The sequence below is a fragment of the Micrasema longulum genome, unplaced genomic scaffold (assembly GCF_059751315.1).
Source record: "Micrasema longulum isolate JH-2025_06_02 unplaced genomic scaffold, ASM5975131v1 h1tg002703l, whole genome shotgun sequence".
Classification (NCBI taxonomy): Eukaryota; Metazoa; Arthropoda; class Insecta; order Trichoptera; family Brachycentridae; genus Micrasema; species Micrasema longulum.
Genome location: NW_028279835.1, coordinates 74,956 through 94,756, shown reverse-complemented (window position 1 = coordinate 94,756; position 19,801 = coordinate 74,956). Strand labels below are relative to the sequence as shown.

General features: G+C 30.0%; 1 protein-coding gene across 1 annotated transcript in view; it reads right to left on the bottom strand.

Annotated features, from left to right (window-relative positions):
* The window catches only part of LOC148271717 (neuroligin-1-like), a gene marked incomplete at both ends in the record, with an annotated part of 67,454 nt that overhangs the window by 8,340 nt on the left and 39,313 nt on the right, over window positions 1-19,801 (bottom strand). The window contains one exon of the mRNA XM_088241021.1: window positions 2,017-2,107. Within this exon, the coding sequence (XP_088097147.1) occupies window positions 2,017-2,107 (91 nt within the window). The remainder of the gene's footprint in view (window positions 1-2,016; window positions 2,108-19,801) is intronic.

The following is a 19,801-nucleotide window of genomic DNA, read 5'->3' as shown; positions in this document are numbered from 1 at the left end:
AAGGCTGGATGTTCTAAGTGTAGCCAACCTATTAACCTACTATTAAGCTACCTGTGAAAAAAAATACTAGCGCCCTTGAGGTGATTTTCACGAAAATGGCGCTTTATATTTTATCTAAATATCATCATCATCGTAGACTTAATAGTTTGGCTACATTTAGAACATCCAGCCTAAAATCGGATTTTTACAAAAAAATCTTAAAAATCTGAATATTGCTGAACATGTATGGGGGTTAAGTCGATAGGCATTGAGGTCTCCCATCGCTCTGCCACCGATTATCCGCCCTCTCAGTTACAGGCTGTATATGTTGATAAGGCTTACATAATGTATGGATCTTATTATTTGTACTCCTATCGTAAATAATTTTAGAGAAAATATGCATTTTGACCGCATTTAGCCCACTTTCATCCTTAATTTACTTTACTTTACTCCAAAACACAAGGGTTGGCACCAGAATTTTATCGCAAGCTGCTAGTTTTGCCTCCAAGGTATAAATAATGATTTTATAATAACTTATTTTTTAAAACTAATAATAATAATTTTACAATAACTTATTCTTGTCCACCTCACCCATCATCATGCGTTGTTCAAAATGAGACATGGGTTTTTATTTATTTAACTATTTGTACATAATGTGATTTGTATATTGGCGAGCTTATTGCCAAATGGCAATTTATTGGCAACTAATAAAATTATAGTTTTTTTTTTATAATTCAAGTTACACAACATATTCAATAAAAAATAAAGATTAAAAAGCTTAAGATATATAAAAATAGAAATAAACGTATTTGTTTACAAATTACCTTAAATCAAAACTATTACTCAATGGGAAAAAGGAAAAAAGAGGTTAAAGGATGGTTATCTCTTGTATATTTTCTTCAGTTTCCATATCAACATTCAAACAACTTTCCTTATATCAGGCAGTACCTGACCTCTTTATCCCTTCCGTTTCAGCCCAGAAGCCTCTTGACTCTAAAACTCTACCCTTGCCGTGTCACAAAGGTTCCATACGGTCCATCTTATGTTTAAAACTAAAAATGAGAATTAAATTTATAATTTTGAATTATGAACAAGTAGTTCAGATGGTAAAAACAACACTTATAAAACAGTTAATTTTACTACTGAAGCCTTTTTAATTAAAATATTTTTTAAAGAAAATACAGAATAAAAACTATCGTTTATTTACCTCTTAAAAAAGTGTGGTAAAAAAATATTTTACGCGCTGTGATCAAAAATCATATTACCTCTAGCAAAAAATAAATATTCGTAAGGTCAGACATTTGATAAAAGAAAATATAGAAATATAATGATTAGTAATTCCTTTACTTTAATTAATAAAATTACAATTAGGCCATATTATATGGAAACAAATCGTAAATACACCAATCATCTTACAAGCGTGCACCTCCGCTCATTGCCAACAACCCACTGTATCTCTTTTACACAAATATCACCCACAAAACAGCGTTTTGTCTGCTTTGTACGCTCTTTCTTATCCAGATTTATTGAAATATTGGCGTCACATTCATTCTCCACATAGAAAAGAATAAATATTGTTTTGATTAAGAATCTGCATATTCATCTAAATTTTACTTTCCAAATCCTGTGTCTAAATTTATTTTTAAGGATTTCAAAAAATACTATTTCGTCATTCAAAAAAATAAAAGAGAGACATTAAGTTCTGTATCGTATGTAGACAGTGTGACATCACAGCCACATGACTTAAAACAGTTGTTTTCAGAAATAGCTGAAACTGTTCGACATTTTTTTTAAAACTATTACTGTGAAGAAAAATTCGTCAGAATACTATTAATTCACAAAGTTATAATATCTTGGATAGTGTTTGCGCTGTTTTAGAAGAATAACTGTTTCATTTTTGTTCCCAGTTTTAGTGCGTGATATAATAATTTAGTTATTTTAATTTATAATTTCAATTTGATGTTGGTACCGTTCTTCAGAACGATGTAAACTAACTAAAATACAAATCTAATAATACAAATAAACAAAATGGCTCACCTGAATGGTTCTTTCCCAATCAGTATACTCATTGACCACGGTAAAGAAAATCTCACTCAAGTGGTAAGTGTATGCATTTCTCACGTAAGTTCTGAAACAAAACGAAAATAAGGTTACATATATACCAGTATGCCATATATATAACAAGAATAGAAAATATTCAAAACAAATTTATAAAGTACCTAAAATACAAAGCCAGTATTTCTTATGAATCAGCTCTCACTGCCTCCACCTACCATGGAATCACTTTTCTACAATACCGTAGAGTGTGTGCGGACTTACTTCTGCTTCACACAATTATGACAGAAATAATTGACTGTACAGAATTACTTCGTTTAATAACAATTCATGAGCCAGCCAGGATTTGTAGACGGTACCACCTATTTCATGTACCAATAAGTAAAACATCGTATGTTTAAAATGCTTTTTTTCGTAGGACTTTTTCAGTGTACATACAAAATTTAAAGACATAGATTACACAAACATCACTCTGTCAGATAAAAAATTTACACTAAAAATACATTATGTAAATTGGTAGACATTATAATAATAAATATGTACGTCTCCTTTTCCCTCCTTATCCTCTCAAGCATATTTGTCCTCATCCTGCCCAATTAACAAAAACTTACTGTTCTTAAAAAAAAAAAATCTTTGATTATTGAAAAATATTTACGCGTACATGAAAATAACATTTTCATATGTATAAACTTAGGTGTATTTAATTAATATGTAATATATTTTCTTTGCTAACTTTGTATACTTTGTAGAAATCTGTTATTAGTTCTGAGTTTATACACTTTATCTATTTGTTTACTATAAATATGTATATAGAACTGTTGGTTTCCCAAATAAAATAAAATGAAAAAAATAAAATATTTTATGTTTCACGCACTCCGCTGTTAACAATTTCATTTTTGATCTTAAATGTAAATTATTCTGATATATGTATTAATCATGTTACTTTATATTTATGTAAGGATAACTAATTGTTAAGAATCACTTAATTCAATTGTAATAATAACTTATAAAAATATTTGATTATATTTCAAAGGAATTTCGGTGTTTTTTTTTTTTACAACAATGTTTTGAGATCGTACGATTTTTTGTAGATAAAGTCCGTATTCAACTCCCTAGAGAGCTGTTAATATTAACATATTACAACTGAGATGATGAACTTTTTAGAGAAGGTAATATAAAAATTGAGGCATTGTGTAAGAAGGCCACTTAAACCAGTTAATGACAGATCATACGCCCTGTGGATGCCTTGACTTATGTATTACCTTCTCTTAAAAGTTATTCATCTCTGTTGTTTAGATGACATTCATTTTTGTGACAATTTGAAATCATGACATTTACAGAAACTGATTATTACTATTTTTTTGTATGAAAGCGGCCTGGTTGTTTTTAGCAAAACGTAGAATTAACCTTCCTGAACCCGGTAACAACAATATTCCATTTTTTTCAAAATCGTGTACTGCCTTCTTTCTGGATAACAACGTATTATTATTTATATTGATGTTGTTTGTAGATCAACAACGTTTTGAGTATGCCCAAATGTTTGCAGACTGGCCGAATTTCCTCCCTGGGGAGTTAATTAAAACTAAATTTATTGCAACAGAGAGGGAAAACATTTTGAGAAGGGAATATGGAAGTCTAGGCATTTACAGGGCTTGTGATCTATTATTGGCTGGTTTAAGTAACCACTTCACATACTGTGTAACATTAACTATTCTGCCCATGTTTAAACATCTACATTTCCTCAACTTTTCTATCTGTTGACTTTTGTAAAGTAAGATAATGAGTCAAAACCTTTATCACGTGGGTGAGACTCATCCAACTAAAATCAATAAATAAAAATCAAAATTAATAAACACGCATGCAATGCCAAGCTGTCTTGTCCTGCAAATAATCTTCAACTCTAAAGGAGATCTTTCCAAACAGCTTGTGCTTGACAAAATCTTAAAAAAAATAGTTGGCAAAGCCTGAATTTCAAGAAAAACCTTATTCTTAGATCGTATGCAGCTTAAAGCAAAGTAATTATTGATTTCTGTAGTCTAGTAGTAGGCACAACTCGCATATCTTTATTTTTAGTGTTGAACCTATGGGAATCTCCGTTTTTCTTAAAATCAGCAATATTTTTATGGACATACATACATACAGTTTTCATAAATAAATTGGCATGTAACTGTCAGTATATTGATTTTTCAAAACTAATCTCTAAGCAATTCTCAGGGACTCATATTGTAAATTTTTTGAACAGTTCTCTTCTGCAGCACAAAAACAAAATGAACATTTGCAGCACTTCCTCACAGCAATATACTGTAAGACATAATGCTGTGAAAGTAACTGAATTACACCAATCTAGGTGTTTCTACATAAGTTAGATGTCGAATCTTTTAAACAGCGTAGGCTACAGAGCTATGTTTGTTAAATAATCTAGCTATTTTTAAACCCCATTGAAGTTAAGAATCTAATTTTACACTAAAAAATTTGGTGGTATCTACAAAATTCAGATCTCTGTCTTAAATTTTTAAATTAAACGGAGCTTATTTTACATTACGTGTCACAAATCCAATATATTTAGTATTTTTTCGTTTGCTAATAAATTGTTAGAATTGAACCAATCAAAACCATGGAGAGAAAATTGTTTATGTCGTCAACAACCGATTGGTGTCGTTTGAAGCATTGCTTTTAAAAAATTAAAAGAAAAAACTTTGTATGCTAGTTTTCGAAAATAATTTACTTTAAGCATGTTCTTAGTAAAACAAAATAGATAAAACGAGTTTGTTTTTAACCACTATTTTTTTCCACTGACCGGTTTGAAAGCAAACAAGCTTTTTTGTCAAGGTTTACGTAACTGATTAATTATTTCTTATTTTATTTTATCCATGTTTACTAAATACTACACGTGGAGCTAATGAATCAAGTCTTTTTTTTCAAAATAAATTATTCCAAAAAATAAGACTTTCTCACCTCTATTCATATATTTTTTTAATAAATTGTCATCATTATATGTCCGCTCCCTAGCTGGAGCATATGGTATTCATAAAGAGCCTCTATGCATCTCTGTCGGCAGCCAACTCATTTGCGTCCTTCTAAATTAAGTGTTCGTTCCGAAGTTCTGATATAAACTACCGGCGACGTGTCAGCGGAGGACGTCCAGGACGTCGACAACCTGATGCCTTGTAAAGTAGGCGAGCGTGGTTAAAGCTCTCGGAAGGCATCCGCAGTATATGGCGTAGCCAACCGTATTGCCTCCGCTTGACAATAGTTGTCACCAGAATTTGCTGTGTCCGTTATCTTTTTACCTCATTCCTCACAAAGTCAAACCACCGCACACTAAAGATTCTTCTGAGACACCTAGTCTCAAAACTGAATTTTGCTAAAACGGGGTAACTAAGGAAAGGGTTTTTTATTATTTTCTTTCTGTTTCGCGTAATGATGTTAATACAGGTCGAGGTTATTTAAAATTTAAGAGGTCGACTGGATAATTATATTAAATCACTTTTTAAAATACCCAAAACCAAATATTTAACTCCCCCGAGTAATAAAACATTGTGAAAATTTACCGATCGTAAAAAGGAGACTATTTGTTTTTACTAAAGGTAAATACACCTTAAATAAACTCCGTTGATCCTTCCAATGAAATTAATTACATTCAAAATACACCCTGTTGCAAAACGGAAGCATTTTCAAGGAAAATGTTGGTTTAGAAATAAATTTATGTTTTTATAAACGTTATTTGAGCATTTTAAACATATTTGTATAAAAAAAGCTGAAAGAAATGCAACAAAAATGTGATCGTTAATTAATTATAAAAATAAATTTTAAAGCCTTTTATTTTTTTTCCATTACAATTTAATTTACTTCAATCCTTTAAAAGGTTACAAAAAAAACATAACCTTAAAAAAAATAAGAGACATATATCAAGTTTTGTATCCTATGTTAACTAGTGTGACATCATATCCACACAAGAGTTAGTAAATACTTTATATCAACCATCTCGGGAATCGAACCCGAGGCATATTGCAAAGTAGGTAAACGCGCTGAACATTCTACCACGAGGCCAACACATATGCACATGTATTGTTTTAACATGAATTTACAATAATGTAAAAAATAAAAATATAATTTAAGCCTATCATGGCAAAATTCAACTTTAAGAATTCATGATTCAACTTCATCTCCCCTAGGGAGCTGTTATATTAACAGCCAATGTTAACCAATGACAAATAATAAGCCCTGTAGATACCTAGACTTCTGTGTTTCTTATGCAATATGTTTATAACGATAGAAGAAAAATTATAGACCTTTTAAATTTATTCAAAATCGTAAATTCAAAATGGGATTGCCCTGAACTATTATCTCTCATCAACATCATGCTGCCTGAAAGAATGACTAGACTGGTGCCACCGTTTTGTAGCAACAGTTCAAGGACAGTGTAAACTTGTTATGCCGTACTAAACAGACTTCATGAAATTGGCAATAGGTTTTTTCACGTATCTGATATATTTAGTGTAGGGTATTGTTCCTATAGAACAAACCCTTTGAACTTTTTCAAAGATGGAGAGTGGTAACTTTATTTATTTATTTATGCATTTCATAATACACACATTTTTTCGTTCACTTTGCTTAGCTGTAAAAAACAGTATTAATTTTATTTTTATGTTTAAGAAATAAAAAAAATAAAAAAAACATCAAACCAAATATGTTAGTATGATGATTCTTTGTAAAAGGCAGATTTGCTGTTTATGTTAATAAAATAAATAAATAAATAAAATATCAACTTTAATATTTTATAAAACAAACAAGTTTTGTCAAGTCTTGTATTTCATATAGACTTAAGTGGCATAATAAATAGATAAAACTTAAATATAAATATTTAATCATTTTAAATTAAAACTTTTTCTTAACACTGTGTACGATGTTAGGTTCGCTGAATTTTGAATACATTATGTCCGTAGCCCCTTTTTATTTCATCCCTTTGGATTGCAAGAAAATTTAAGGTCCATTTAATGTTCGCATTTATTTAAATATGCTCATGTTTAAATAAATTGTTTAAACGCTGAAATTTTATTTACCTGAAATAAAATTTCAGGAACATGAAAGCGGTACGTAAAGACAATATAATGTATGGAACTTTTATGTCTCGTATATTCTCTTTTTGTATTAAAATAAACGTCTTTTATAAATGTTTTATAATTTATAGTTTAAATTTGAATTTAATATATATAACAATATTATGAGATAATTTATTTAAAAAAATGGTTTTTCTTAGTTATGTTTAAATAATAATTTAATTTTCTCGTCCAAAATATACGGCTTTTCTTATTTGAATTACATGTAACACAATATAGGCCGCATGTGTTCTTGGCTTCGATTGCAATGGGAAGTTAACAGGGTTATCCTTAACTGTCTACAAAAAACAAATATTAGTTTACGAAAATGAGTATATTTGAATAAACATTTAAAGTATCTTCATCGGTTACCTAAAATTAAACATGTTTAAAAAAAATATATGCATATTTTGCTTTTCAGACAGAAACTTTCGTTTTATTTTAATAAAATGAAGATAAATGTTAACTTCCCATTGTAATCAGGGCCCTGGGCCAGTATAACAGTAGGAAGTAAACAAAGCTACATTCAATACATCCATAAAGTTAATTTCAATGTCTTGTACGAAACTCTGTTTATTTGTGTGACGATTCGAAGTACCATCGTCTGTTACATGTATATAGTACGTTTCAAAAATATATGCATAAAATTAAAGATACACGTTTAATAGACATTTAAAGATAACTCTGTTAACTTTTTATTATTATCACGGCCCTGGAGCTACTTTAAGATTTAATACAAATATAAAAAAGTCATTAAACATTTATTTATGGATGTTTCGGGAGTCGGACCTGAGCGTAAGGCAAAAGTATTTAACATTTAATAATAATAAATGCACATAAAAAAACTTGTGATTCTGCTTTGTTGATAAAACTAAAAATATGGAGGTAATGCCATGCTTTGTTGATAACACTAAAAATATGGAGGTAATGCCATGACGCGTTTTATCTGTGTAAAAAAAATATTTTTTACTGTCAGTTAAGAAAACACAAAAATTAAATAGTATTTCAAAGAGTTTGTAAAAAAAATTTTCATTGCTTTTTCAATAAAAGTTACATAAATAATTGGATTTATCGTTAATGTATGGTTAATAAATATTTTTTATCATTATTATTAATAATATAGGGTTTGGATTGCTGAGGGTTGGAGTTCCTACTCCAGTTAGAAATTGACAGAGATAACACGAAGTTGCCGTTAAATGCGTATTTATTACATGACAAATAAGATACAGCACTTGGTTGTATAGCCCAAGCAAAGCGGCGACGATGAGTTAGTGAGACTGCAATTGAACTACATGCTGGAACTAAGTGACTTCGTTTAGCTAGACTAAAGAGTACTGAACTTGGTGGGCTGACTGACTGGCGTTGCCACGTCCAGTAGTCTCTCTATAGGTGACGTTCTTCTGTTATTCTTTTTTTCATCGTAGCAATGATGTAATTGTACTTCAGAACGTTGCCCTCCGATTTCATGTGCAATACTGTTGGAGTTGCATTATATATGGAATTGAATTCTAAAGAAAATGAAGGAATTGCTTTTTTCAGTCATCGCACTATTTTAGGTGAAACGTTTAAGCACGTGTGTGTCATCGATTATAGACTATGAACCCTACATTAATAATGAAACTATTGGAAAGTTTATTCGATGACTCTTATACCTTAACCACTTCTAAATATTCAAAAAACTTGTAGTCGATCCTTTTGAAAAAATGATAATTTTGCTGGAGAAAAATTATGATTTTATTTTTCATAACACGTTTTTCAATCATTAATTATGAAGTCAAATCATAAAAGGCAATTTCAGTTTATTGGAAAGGCGCTATAAATTACGGGTTGAGGGTGAACGACTGCTGTTGTTGTTTAACAAGACTTCATAACATGGAATCCATGTATGTTTAATGATATAGCAGTGATAATTTAGAAGGTTTGTATCCATAATATCAAACGTGTGTAAATACAAAGTGATACGCCATAGATACCTCATGTTATAATTTCAAAAACGTCCTTCAAATAAATGTTAAATATTGTCAGATTAAAAAAAAATAGAGCTGAAAGGCCTAGAATTTTTTTGTATTAGTTTGATGAGGCTCATGACTATTCATAGGCTAGTTTTATTTTTCGATTTACAAATTTATAGACAATTCGGCTTTTTATACAGTTCAAATTTTTTTAGTAACTATAATACGAGCAAAATTTTGTTATTTACACAGCGAGCAATGTGAAAGTTATCTTTTTTATATTTTTTTAAAACGAAAAATCCACTAAGCTTCTTCTTTAAAAGCTAGCCAGCAGGCAGGAAAGAGGATATGGAACAAAGCAATATAAAATAGACCACAATACCCAGACCTATTGAGAAAAAAACCTTTCTTGGATTTTTTTTTGCAACTGGCGGGAATCTAACCCGCGACGCCAGTCTCACAGTTAGTCGTTTAACCAACTGCGCCACGGTGACTGATCACTAAATGATCACTTAAACTAGTTCGTGCAAATACATAGCTGCTATAAGCCTTTTAAAAGACTAGAATTCTATGTTTCCTCTCAAAAAATTATATTTATCGGTAAAAATAAATAGATAACAATATTTGAAGCATTAAAGTTTGCACACTTAAACTTTTTTATATGCTGTTTTTTTCACGTGTTATCGCTAACGTCTCGGATAATGGGATATTACACCTGTCAAGAAAAAGGAATTGGACAGATTCCATTCCAACAGATTGGGTTGAGATCTTAGATTCAATCCAATGTGTAGGGTTAAAGCGATGACCCATAGATGGGGTCAAAGATTCGTTAGAGTAGATAAACACATCGCACTTCGCAAAAATAACCGCAAGTGCATCGTTTTGCAACATTTTTTGTGCAATAATCATCGTTTTGTATCACACACAAAATAGGACAGCGAGAGGTGAGAGTAATTTTTAAGTGCGGTCAATATGCCGAAACGAAATTAACGTATATTCGACAATTTATATTATATATTAGATATTTCAAATCAGATAATCGAAGTATAAAATTATTTATTATGATGTTTATTCAATTACATATTTTACCATTTAGATGTATTAATATTATTACTTTATTGAATTATTTTGTATTTATTTTTACTATCAATTAATAACCGAATTGAATTAAAAAATGTCTATAGGTTATTAATTACATTTTGCCATGTCTCATAAAATAACTTATTATTTTGTATATTGTATATTATGTTTATAAATGTTTTTGATTAATACAAGATGTTTTTTAAACCCTGTCACATCTAAAACCACGATGGTCAGTAAGAGCAAGAAGACATGTTGGCACAGTAAAATACATTTTTAGAACGAATAAAATTTACAAAAATAAAATATGAAAAAAAAACAATGGTTGCTTCCTACTGCAAGGGAGAAGCAAGGAGAGAAGAAGGGGGAGTCTTATGCACCATCAACTCCATGGCCACGCTCCCTTGCTTCTCCCCTGCAGAAGTAAGCAACCATGTGTTTTTTTAAAAAAAAAATATTTTTTTTAAATCTGCGTTTTAAAGATTTTTTTTAATATGCTAATATGTCTTCTTGCCCATACTGGTAATCGTGATTACGGATGTGACAAGGTTTAAAGAACAATCTGTTTATAGTAGAGTCCCGACTTAACACGGAATTTTCAAACAAATCGGGACATAAAAAAATATAATTACGCTTTGATAAAATTGTGTTTTTTGTGCTTTAAATAAATAGATAAAATTGAAAAAAAATATTCTGTTCAATACTCCTACTTTCATTTACAAGTTGAAGAATGGACGGCTTACAGGACACACGTTTGCATGTTTCAAATATCAAACCGGGGAATCGAGCCCGGAACCATCCGTGCGTAAGCCAAGCGTCTTAACTACTACACCGCGGAGGCCACCTATAATGTTATTTATATTATGCCTTTAAATATGATTATGAATACTTCTCATCCTTCGGTAAAACATATTACATGTGTTGATTTGTAAACCATTATTTTCAAGTTGATGAATTAAAATTATACCATTTCTCTTTACAATTTCAAAGTATCTTTTTTATTAATGAAATGTAGTGTGTCAATGATAAAAAAACATTTTTTGCTCATTTATTTCCCTATTCTATTTTAATCAAGCTTAAATAACGTAACTTATTGTGATCTGACTCATTTAGAATAAATCACAAAAACATACCTTTTTCAGCACTTACAAAGTCATTTTTATTACTTTTTTAGTTTAAATATAAAAACAGTTCACAAATAAAGTCATATTCAAACTAATAAAAAGTCAACTTTGATTTTATAACCTAAAAATTTTTGACGTTCAAGTTGAACCAGTACGGTGATAAGAGAGAAAGATACAGCGCTTTACAAAACAATTAAGAACGCATGTGTATTCCACCAGTCCGGTGATGAGGGAGACAGCGCTTAACAAAACGACGCGACGTATGTCTGCTACTATCACTGACTTGTCGAAATAACATAGAGTGGATTCATAAGTGATAATTTTTCAAATGATTTCATTTATCAATAGGAAGGTTGAAACACGAAACAGTACACCATGAGCTCAACTAAGCTTCACTCGATTTTTTTTAGCATAGTTTTCACTCACGAGTAGAAACTAAATAAATTTAACCAAATGGAAAAATTGTAAATATGTGTCCACCCACCCTAATTTAACCGGAACGAGGGAATTGGCGCGAAACGTGTAAAACGGGTCCATACACGACAGACACAATCAGTCATTTTTATAACACTAATATATAAGATAATAGAAGCAATAAATGTATAAGGGTGTTTTGTGACAAAACAAAAAGCAGAAATATCTGGGGTTTTAAACACCAGAACAATTATTGATAATGTACCACTTTTATTGGCTCTCAAAATTGATTATCTGTTTCTTTTTAATGTTTAAGTTGGCTTTGTATAAAAGGGTTGTACATAAAATTTTCATTTATGTAAATAGATACATTCTTCAAAAACTTTGCTACGCCTTCATCTACTCATGTCTTTAATTTTTACAGGTACAGAGGTAAGTCTGAATAAGTTGTTTTTTATTAAAATGCTTCGTTTACGTTTGGAATAGTTAGTAATATATTTATGAAAACATTTAAGTGCAATTTTTGTATTTTATTAATCAATATTGAGTCATTATCATATAGTGCTCATATCATATCGCTGACATTTGCCCAACTACGAGTCTTACACCCGTATTCAGAGACAATACTTAAGGTGAGGAATGTATATTCTTATCTCATATGCAAAGAATAACTCAAAGGTAAAGACAAAAGAATGTACTTTCCTCACCTTAAGTATAGTCTCTGAATACGGGTATTAGACTAAGCTAAGGAATTTGTCTTTGAAGTTCTCCACGAAAAAAAATCATAAGAAACGTCACTAGAATCTAGGCCAGGTTTTTTTTGTCTAGCTGGTGTTGTTTTTGTGTTTGGTGAACGGTTTATGATAATCATATTATTATTATTATTATATTCTCATCGCATCACACAGAAAAAGTTTGTTTATATCTTGTATCTATATCTATTTATAAAACATTTTCAATAAATTGAAAAAATATTTTAAACTTTTTTAGATGATTTAACACCATGTTTAATGTTTTTTAATACAGAAAAAGATAACGCAAATCTATTAGGATTATGGAAATAAGATCATATATGAACATAAAATATTGTTGCGTAATTGGTACTACTAGGTAAATTAGAAATCAGTATTTTTGAGATTATTAAAAAATATTTTTTTTATCTTTCTCCTTGAATGCTATAAAAAGAAAATTATTAAATTCAAATAATCATAAAATTATTTTAATGTATTCATGACTTTTGTGTTTGAAACATTCATAGAGGAAGATACGAAAATATTTCTTAGTGCTTAACTCAAAAATCTTGATTTTGAAGTAACCTGGTTGTAGTATTACCTCACGATTAGTAATCAAATAATGTGATTAAGTAAAAATTAACAAGAAAATATAAACTATTGATGAATGTTTTTGTTTAAAGTAAACGCACATTGGCGGGTTTATAACATAACGTAATATTTTCTAATCAACCGCAAACAAACTGGCGATAGTTGGTCAAAATTGATACATTTAAAATATTTTATTAACCACAGCTTTTTGTCAATAAGCATATACAGAATATATGAGGGTACTACTTGCAAACCCAGCAAAATCTAAGAAAAGTGAGATATTATTTGAAACTTATTCAGAATACCATTTTTTACAATACTTATAAAATTGTCAGTTGAAAATACGGCTTTATTTGTAAGAACTTGACTTTATAAATTATCGGGATTGTTGCAAATATGGCAACCTGTACTTAAGTATTGCAAAAGTTGAATGTAAAAAATTAAATATATTATTTTACTACTGTTTCTTACCATAATCATACTTATGTCATCAATTCAAGCGTATAAAATATTTACTGATTATAATAAAAAATTGAAGTTAAAAAAAAAGTTGAAGTTAAGTATTGTATCAGTTTTCAGTGATTTGCTCAAAATGAAGAAAGATATATTTTGCCGGGTTTGAAAACAGTACCCTCATATGCTTCATATAAGAATCATTAAGTTTATAGCATTTTGCTTAATAGATAATAAAAAAAAAATTGGGTAAGAAAAAAAATTAAGGCAGAGAAAATATAAATCTAGGCCTTTTCAGGGCGGATGTCCTATTATTGACTAGTTTCAGTGGTCAATTCACTGTGTAACAGTCACGATTCTGCCTAAGTTCGATCATTCATATTTCTTCAATTCTGGATATATGATGATATTTCTTCTGTGATGATAAAATTCTGGATATATGATGATATTCTGGATATATGATGATATGGATTAATGATGATATTTCACAAGGATATACTCAAAAAATCAATCCATTGATATAAATAATTATAAAAACTAATACTGTCACACATAAAGGGCACGATGCCGTGTGTCAATAATTTTCTATTAAAAAACGTATTAAAAAGTATCAGATAGCAATTTTATCGGTAATATAACTGACAACTTATAACCGACGTGATTCATCATTTTGAATTTCAGCAGTTTTTTCTGAAAACGCTTTCAGGGAGCGGATCATTTCTGAAAAAGCCGAACGGAATGTGAGGTGAGGGTGGATATTTTGCCAAACTGACGGGCCGCTCCGGTGCGAAACCATTAATTTCTTCCATCTCCGTTTGGTCGATGATCATATTAGCCGTAGGGGATGCCTAAATTCAAAGGGGTAGAATTCAGTGATTCCCTGACTTCGAAAGTCAATTGTTTGAAAATATTTTGAGGAAAATTTTGGAAAAACTTAATTATTTTCATTTAGATAAAAACTATCGAAGTAACCAAGCAAAATCTGAAAATGTTTTTTTTACTTAAATTTATTTCAACATAGAGGGAAAACATTTTTGAGAAGGGAATTCGAAAGTCTAGGCATTTACAGAGCTAATGACCTGTCATTGGCTGGTTTGAGTGGCCGCTTTACACACTGTAACATTCACTATTCTGCCCATGTTTGAACATCCACATTTCCTCAACTCTTCCATTTGTTGACTTTTAAGAAGTAAAAGAACTGAAACCTTTATCGCGTGGGTGAGATTCCTTTCTAAAAAATGTTTTCCCTCTCTGTTGAAATAAATTTCAATGTGAATAACTCCCTAAAGAGAAAATCCAGCCAGTTTGCAAGCATTTGGACATACTCCAAAGATGTTTTTGATATAATTTACTTTTATTATGGGTGTTTTTTTAATCGATTGGAGATAATTTTGCCTGAGTTGAATTTTTTTATTGATTTTAAAAGTTGGTTGAAATGAAATATTTTATTGTTTCTGGATTGGCGAGTGAAATATGAGACAAATCTCTTTGCCCTCATGTAACATATTTATTAAGTTAACCGAATTTGGTTTATCAATGCAGTGTCCTTTGCACTATAAAGCGTGGAAAAGATAATCAATATGCTTTTTGTGATAATCTAAAATATAAATTATATGTATTGTTTGTATTTAAGAATACCTAGACAAAAAACTGCCAGGCTTACAAATGTTTTTGTGTCCCTAAAAATATTTTAAGGACATTTTTTTCAATAAAAAGGCGTGTCTTTTTCCACTTATCCGGTTGGCATGTCCTTGAATATCCTACATTTGAAAATGCTTTATGTAAAAAAAGTTCCATTAACCTGAAAGTGTTGGGTTTAGCGTGTAGGAGATGCGAGGGGATGATTTCAGGATGTTTCGCCCTGAATTACCGGATATCCGGCCAGAGTTAAGCCTGAAAACCTTTACGATTTCCCGCAAGAGATAACACAAAAATTCCAGTCACAAAATCTGATTCAATGACATATAAACAAGTGAGAAATGGGAGGAATTTCAACGTGACGCGAATTACGTAAATGGCGTTTGATATTCTTTTCATTTATCGCGATAAACCAAATGAGCGTTTTCTAAAAATACATTAAATTTAAATGCTCGGATATTTAATTTATTTATTAAAAAAAAACAGTTAACAGAACAAATAACATGTGAGTGTTTCAAGGCCGGTATTAAAAACATTTTTATTAAGTTTGACTCCATTAAGTATTTTTTGGTATAACCGTCAATTAAATAGGCATTTCATTAACGTTCGTAGTGTTACGGGTCATTGAAATAACGGATTCATTTTTTACGTATTTATTTATTAAATACTTAATATACATAAACAATAAATATACATATTAGGGCGGGCATATTGAATTAAGGTAATTTCTTCTTACCTACCAAAACCGTTTAATTTGAGAAAATTACTAAAACATGGACACATTGAATCCTACGATTTTATACAAAATTAAAAACAAAGATTAACTAAAAAAAATAAAAAAAATAACACCGTTTTATGAAAAAAAGATAAGGGATGGGAAGGAAAGACAAAAGATAAAGGAAAAACTTTAATATTTAGATAATGATTTTTCAATATAGACTTAAAAGTAAATAAAAAAGGGGCGTCTCTTACATTAGTGGGTAGATTATTTCACAATCCAGCAGCTACTACTGTGAAAGAGGAGGCAAGAATATTAGAGCGACAAAACGGTATTAAAAGAGTTTTCTAGTTAGTAGAACGAAGAAATAGTTCGTGTTGTGCTAGAGGTTGGAAGAGCCCTCTCAGATAAACAAGCGAAGTAGGATTATTTAAAATACTGTGAAGAAGTGATAGAATTTAAATGTTTTGCCTGGTAATTTCTATCTTTTTTCATTTTATTGAAATTATATGTTTGTTACGCTTATTGATCCAATTAGATCTCATCTCTTCCCCTCAAATAAATGTGTTATACATTTTATTTTCAGAGATTATGATGGACAAAATATTTAATCTAAAATAATCTATTATTCCTGTACATGTGCTCTTGTTTGTATTGTGAGTTAAAGTTCACTTAGCTATTACAAAATTATTTGTCGTAATATTCATAGTAGTTGCCGAGATATTAATTAATTAACTGTAATTTGCAGCGCCAGTTACATCACAGGTTAATGCCCGCTTTTGGCCAGTTTGACACTGATAGATGTTTTGACACATTGTTATTTGGCCATTTCTACCGTTCTCCGTTCAATTCATTTGCGATATGTGATTATTTCATATATCCTTTTTATTTATTTATTGACGCCCAAAAAGTTTTTACGTGTACAGAGGGGATAAAAAATTTACTAATATAAAAACACAATTTAAAATGAAAAACAATTGGAAATTCGAAAAATAGAATAAAATTTTTTAAAAAATAAATTATTTATTACTGGTTCTTGAAGTTTGATAAAGTTATCGCGAATACATCTTAGTTTTTGAATAAAAAAACCGCAATACTAAAAACTACACAAAAGAAAAACTACTATGGAGATAGAACAATAGGGAGTGTAGTACCAAAACTGTACAATTTGATACCAGCTGTGAGGAAACAAACCTAAATTCATTTTTTAAAATGGTCAAAAAATTATTAAAAACAGAAAGCGAAACTTAAGTGTGCATTTAAATAAATTTTATTCTTCATTTATTATTAAACTATGCACTTACTTATAAATCAGAAAATAAATAAATTATGTAACCCGTAGACAAGCTTCGGCTTTGCGGGAGCAAAAATACAATTATGTGTGTAACTGATGAGTTAAAATTAGTAAAACCTAAAAAAAAAAAAAAGTTACAAATAGCATTAATTTAAAAAAAAATGAGTTGTCCATTTTGAAAACCCTTTATTTCCCTATGGTGGCCATAGAGAGATGGCGGGTTTTAGAAATAGGTGACTCAATTACGTTTATTTATTTTTATCTCGTCGTCGTCATTATCATTACTTTTCCGCACTTTATGGTGCATAGGTCACTTCATTGGTAAACCAATCCCAGCGTATCTTGATCATTTTTGCTACATAAAGGTAAGATAGTTAGTTTTACGCTTCAGGTGCCTGTCCAGCGACTATTAAATTCAAATAAATATTTTTTCTCAACTATGTCGGAAATCAAACGCACTGACCATTACACTACGATTTATATCGTTTACTGAAACCCCCATTTCCCTTTATTTTGCTGTGCGAGTAATTGTTATTTGAAGTAAACCAAAAGAATATTTATTGACTGTCAAACGTTAATTAAGTTAATGATAATGATAAAATTATACATTAACTTATTAATGAAACTTCTTGGTTTAGTTTTACTTTTTATTATTTTGACCATCGAGCGTTTTCGCTTAAGTAGGCATCTTCAAGACTGGTGAATTGTTTACAACATTTACGGTTTTTATACTATTCTTAACATTTTCATTTCATTTTCAGTTTATTTATAATTTTATCATAATCATTAACCATGGAGTTTTATCAAGAAATATCAACAAAAAACATCAATTTCATTACAGGTGTTGTTGATGCATCTATTAAAAAAAACGTGTTTTTGTGCATTTATAAATACCAAACCCACGCGTAGACGCTAGTCTACATCATCTCCTTAATCTAGATTACTCAATTTTAGTAAGTAAATGTTTTTTCTACTTTAATGTTTTTTTTCTTTGTATTCATGTTTTAAAGTGAGATCTCATAAATCTTCAAATGTGTCCACATCTCTGCCGGTATGCATTTGATTTGAATTTGTTTTGAAAGCATTATTCACTAGCGTTATTCAACAGCGTTATCCCCCGAAAAACTTTTGAAAGGGTATATTATTTTAAAAAAGGGCCGAAGGTCCTAACGGAAGTTGAGGAACAGATCGAATGGGGTCCGGAAAAGGCTTTGCTTTGGGGTTACGATATCTATTTTTACATAGACCATAAATCTAAAAATATTTTATTTTTATCAACCTTTTTCTCCATGAATAAAGAAATACTCTCCCTTTATTTTTTGTTTATTTAATAGTCGTTTTAAAAGACAATCTTTATCTTTACACCACCCAACTTAATAGTTCATAGGACATCGCATTTCAAGATTTTAATGTCTGTGGGTCGTATTTGTTACACATTAGGTAAATTATGACCAGAAACAATGCTGTACAATCTACCCTAGCAGGAATTCAACCCGGAACTGCTCGTGGTCCTGAGTTCGATCCCTTAAAGAGAAAATGTAAAATATTTGATTTAAAGGTGGTTAACAGTCTAATATCAGTAAGACATGGTTTTGTTTTTTTTTTCCTAAATCGCTGTCTCGTCAATACTATTTAAGATGTCATTTAAGTAATGCGTATTTTTTTGTTGATAATACTGTATAGTAGAAAATTTGTAATGTACTAAATTTAAGAAAAAAAAACAAATAAGAAAATCTTGATAAATTTTGACGGCCTCGTGGTGTTATGGTTAGCACATTTGTCTACCATGTAAAAGGTCTCAGGTTCGATTCCCGACATGGTAAATATGAAATATTATTCAAATGGGTGTTTTTACACTAAAATATTTCATAATCCTTAGACTAGTACTTGAAGCGTAAGACTATTCACCATATAACAAAAATGATCAATATACGCTGCAATTAGTGTACCAATACAGTATCTTATGCGCAATTTTTAACTCGAGTCTCTGTAAATTCATATCATCTCTTTATACATATTTTATGATGTTCTATAGTAACGATTAACAAATTATTTGCAAAAGCTACTTATGATAACGATCTGGTATTAACTCATTTTATATTCATATATACCGACTTTTTAAATACTTTTTGTATGCTTACATACATACAAGTATATACAAATATATTTGTTCTTTTTCTTTTTCTTTTTATGCCCCCGTTTTAATATTCTTAAATTTCAAACTAACTCATAATATTGTTAGATTTTATATTGTTAAAAGCGCTTGTGCCGTATAATAAATAAATAAATAAATAAATAAAAAAATAAAAAATTGGGTGTGGGAAGGGAGTGATATTGAATAAATTAAGGTTTTAAATGTAATTTTATTACAAGTCAACATTAATTTTTAAGATGTGAGGCTATTACAAGCAAACTTAGAAATCTCCATTGAAGGAGTAACTGAGATATTTACTCATGGCGCAAAGGGCACAGCAATGGTACACCAATCGCAGCGTATTTTGATTATACTTTATTCGTAACGTAAAAGCTACATGATCAGTCTTAGATCAGACTACTAAATATTCTAGTGTGAAATACTTTTTTAATTCTAAAGACTTTAGTTAATAATTATTTTGAAAGCGGGGATGTTACATAGTTTTACCACAAGTAACAGATGGAATATTCCAAAGTTCG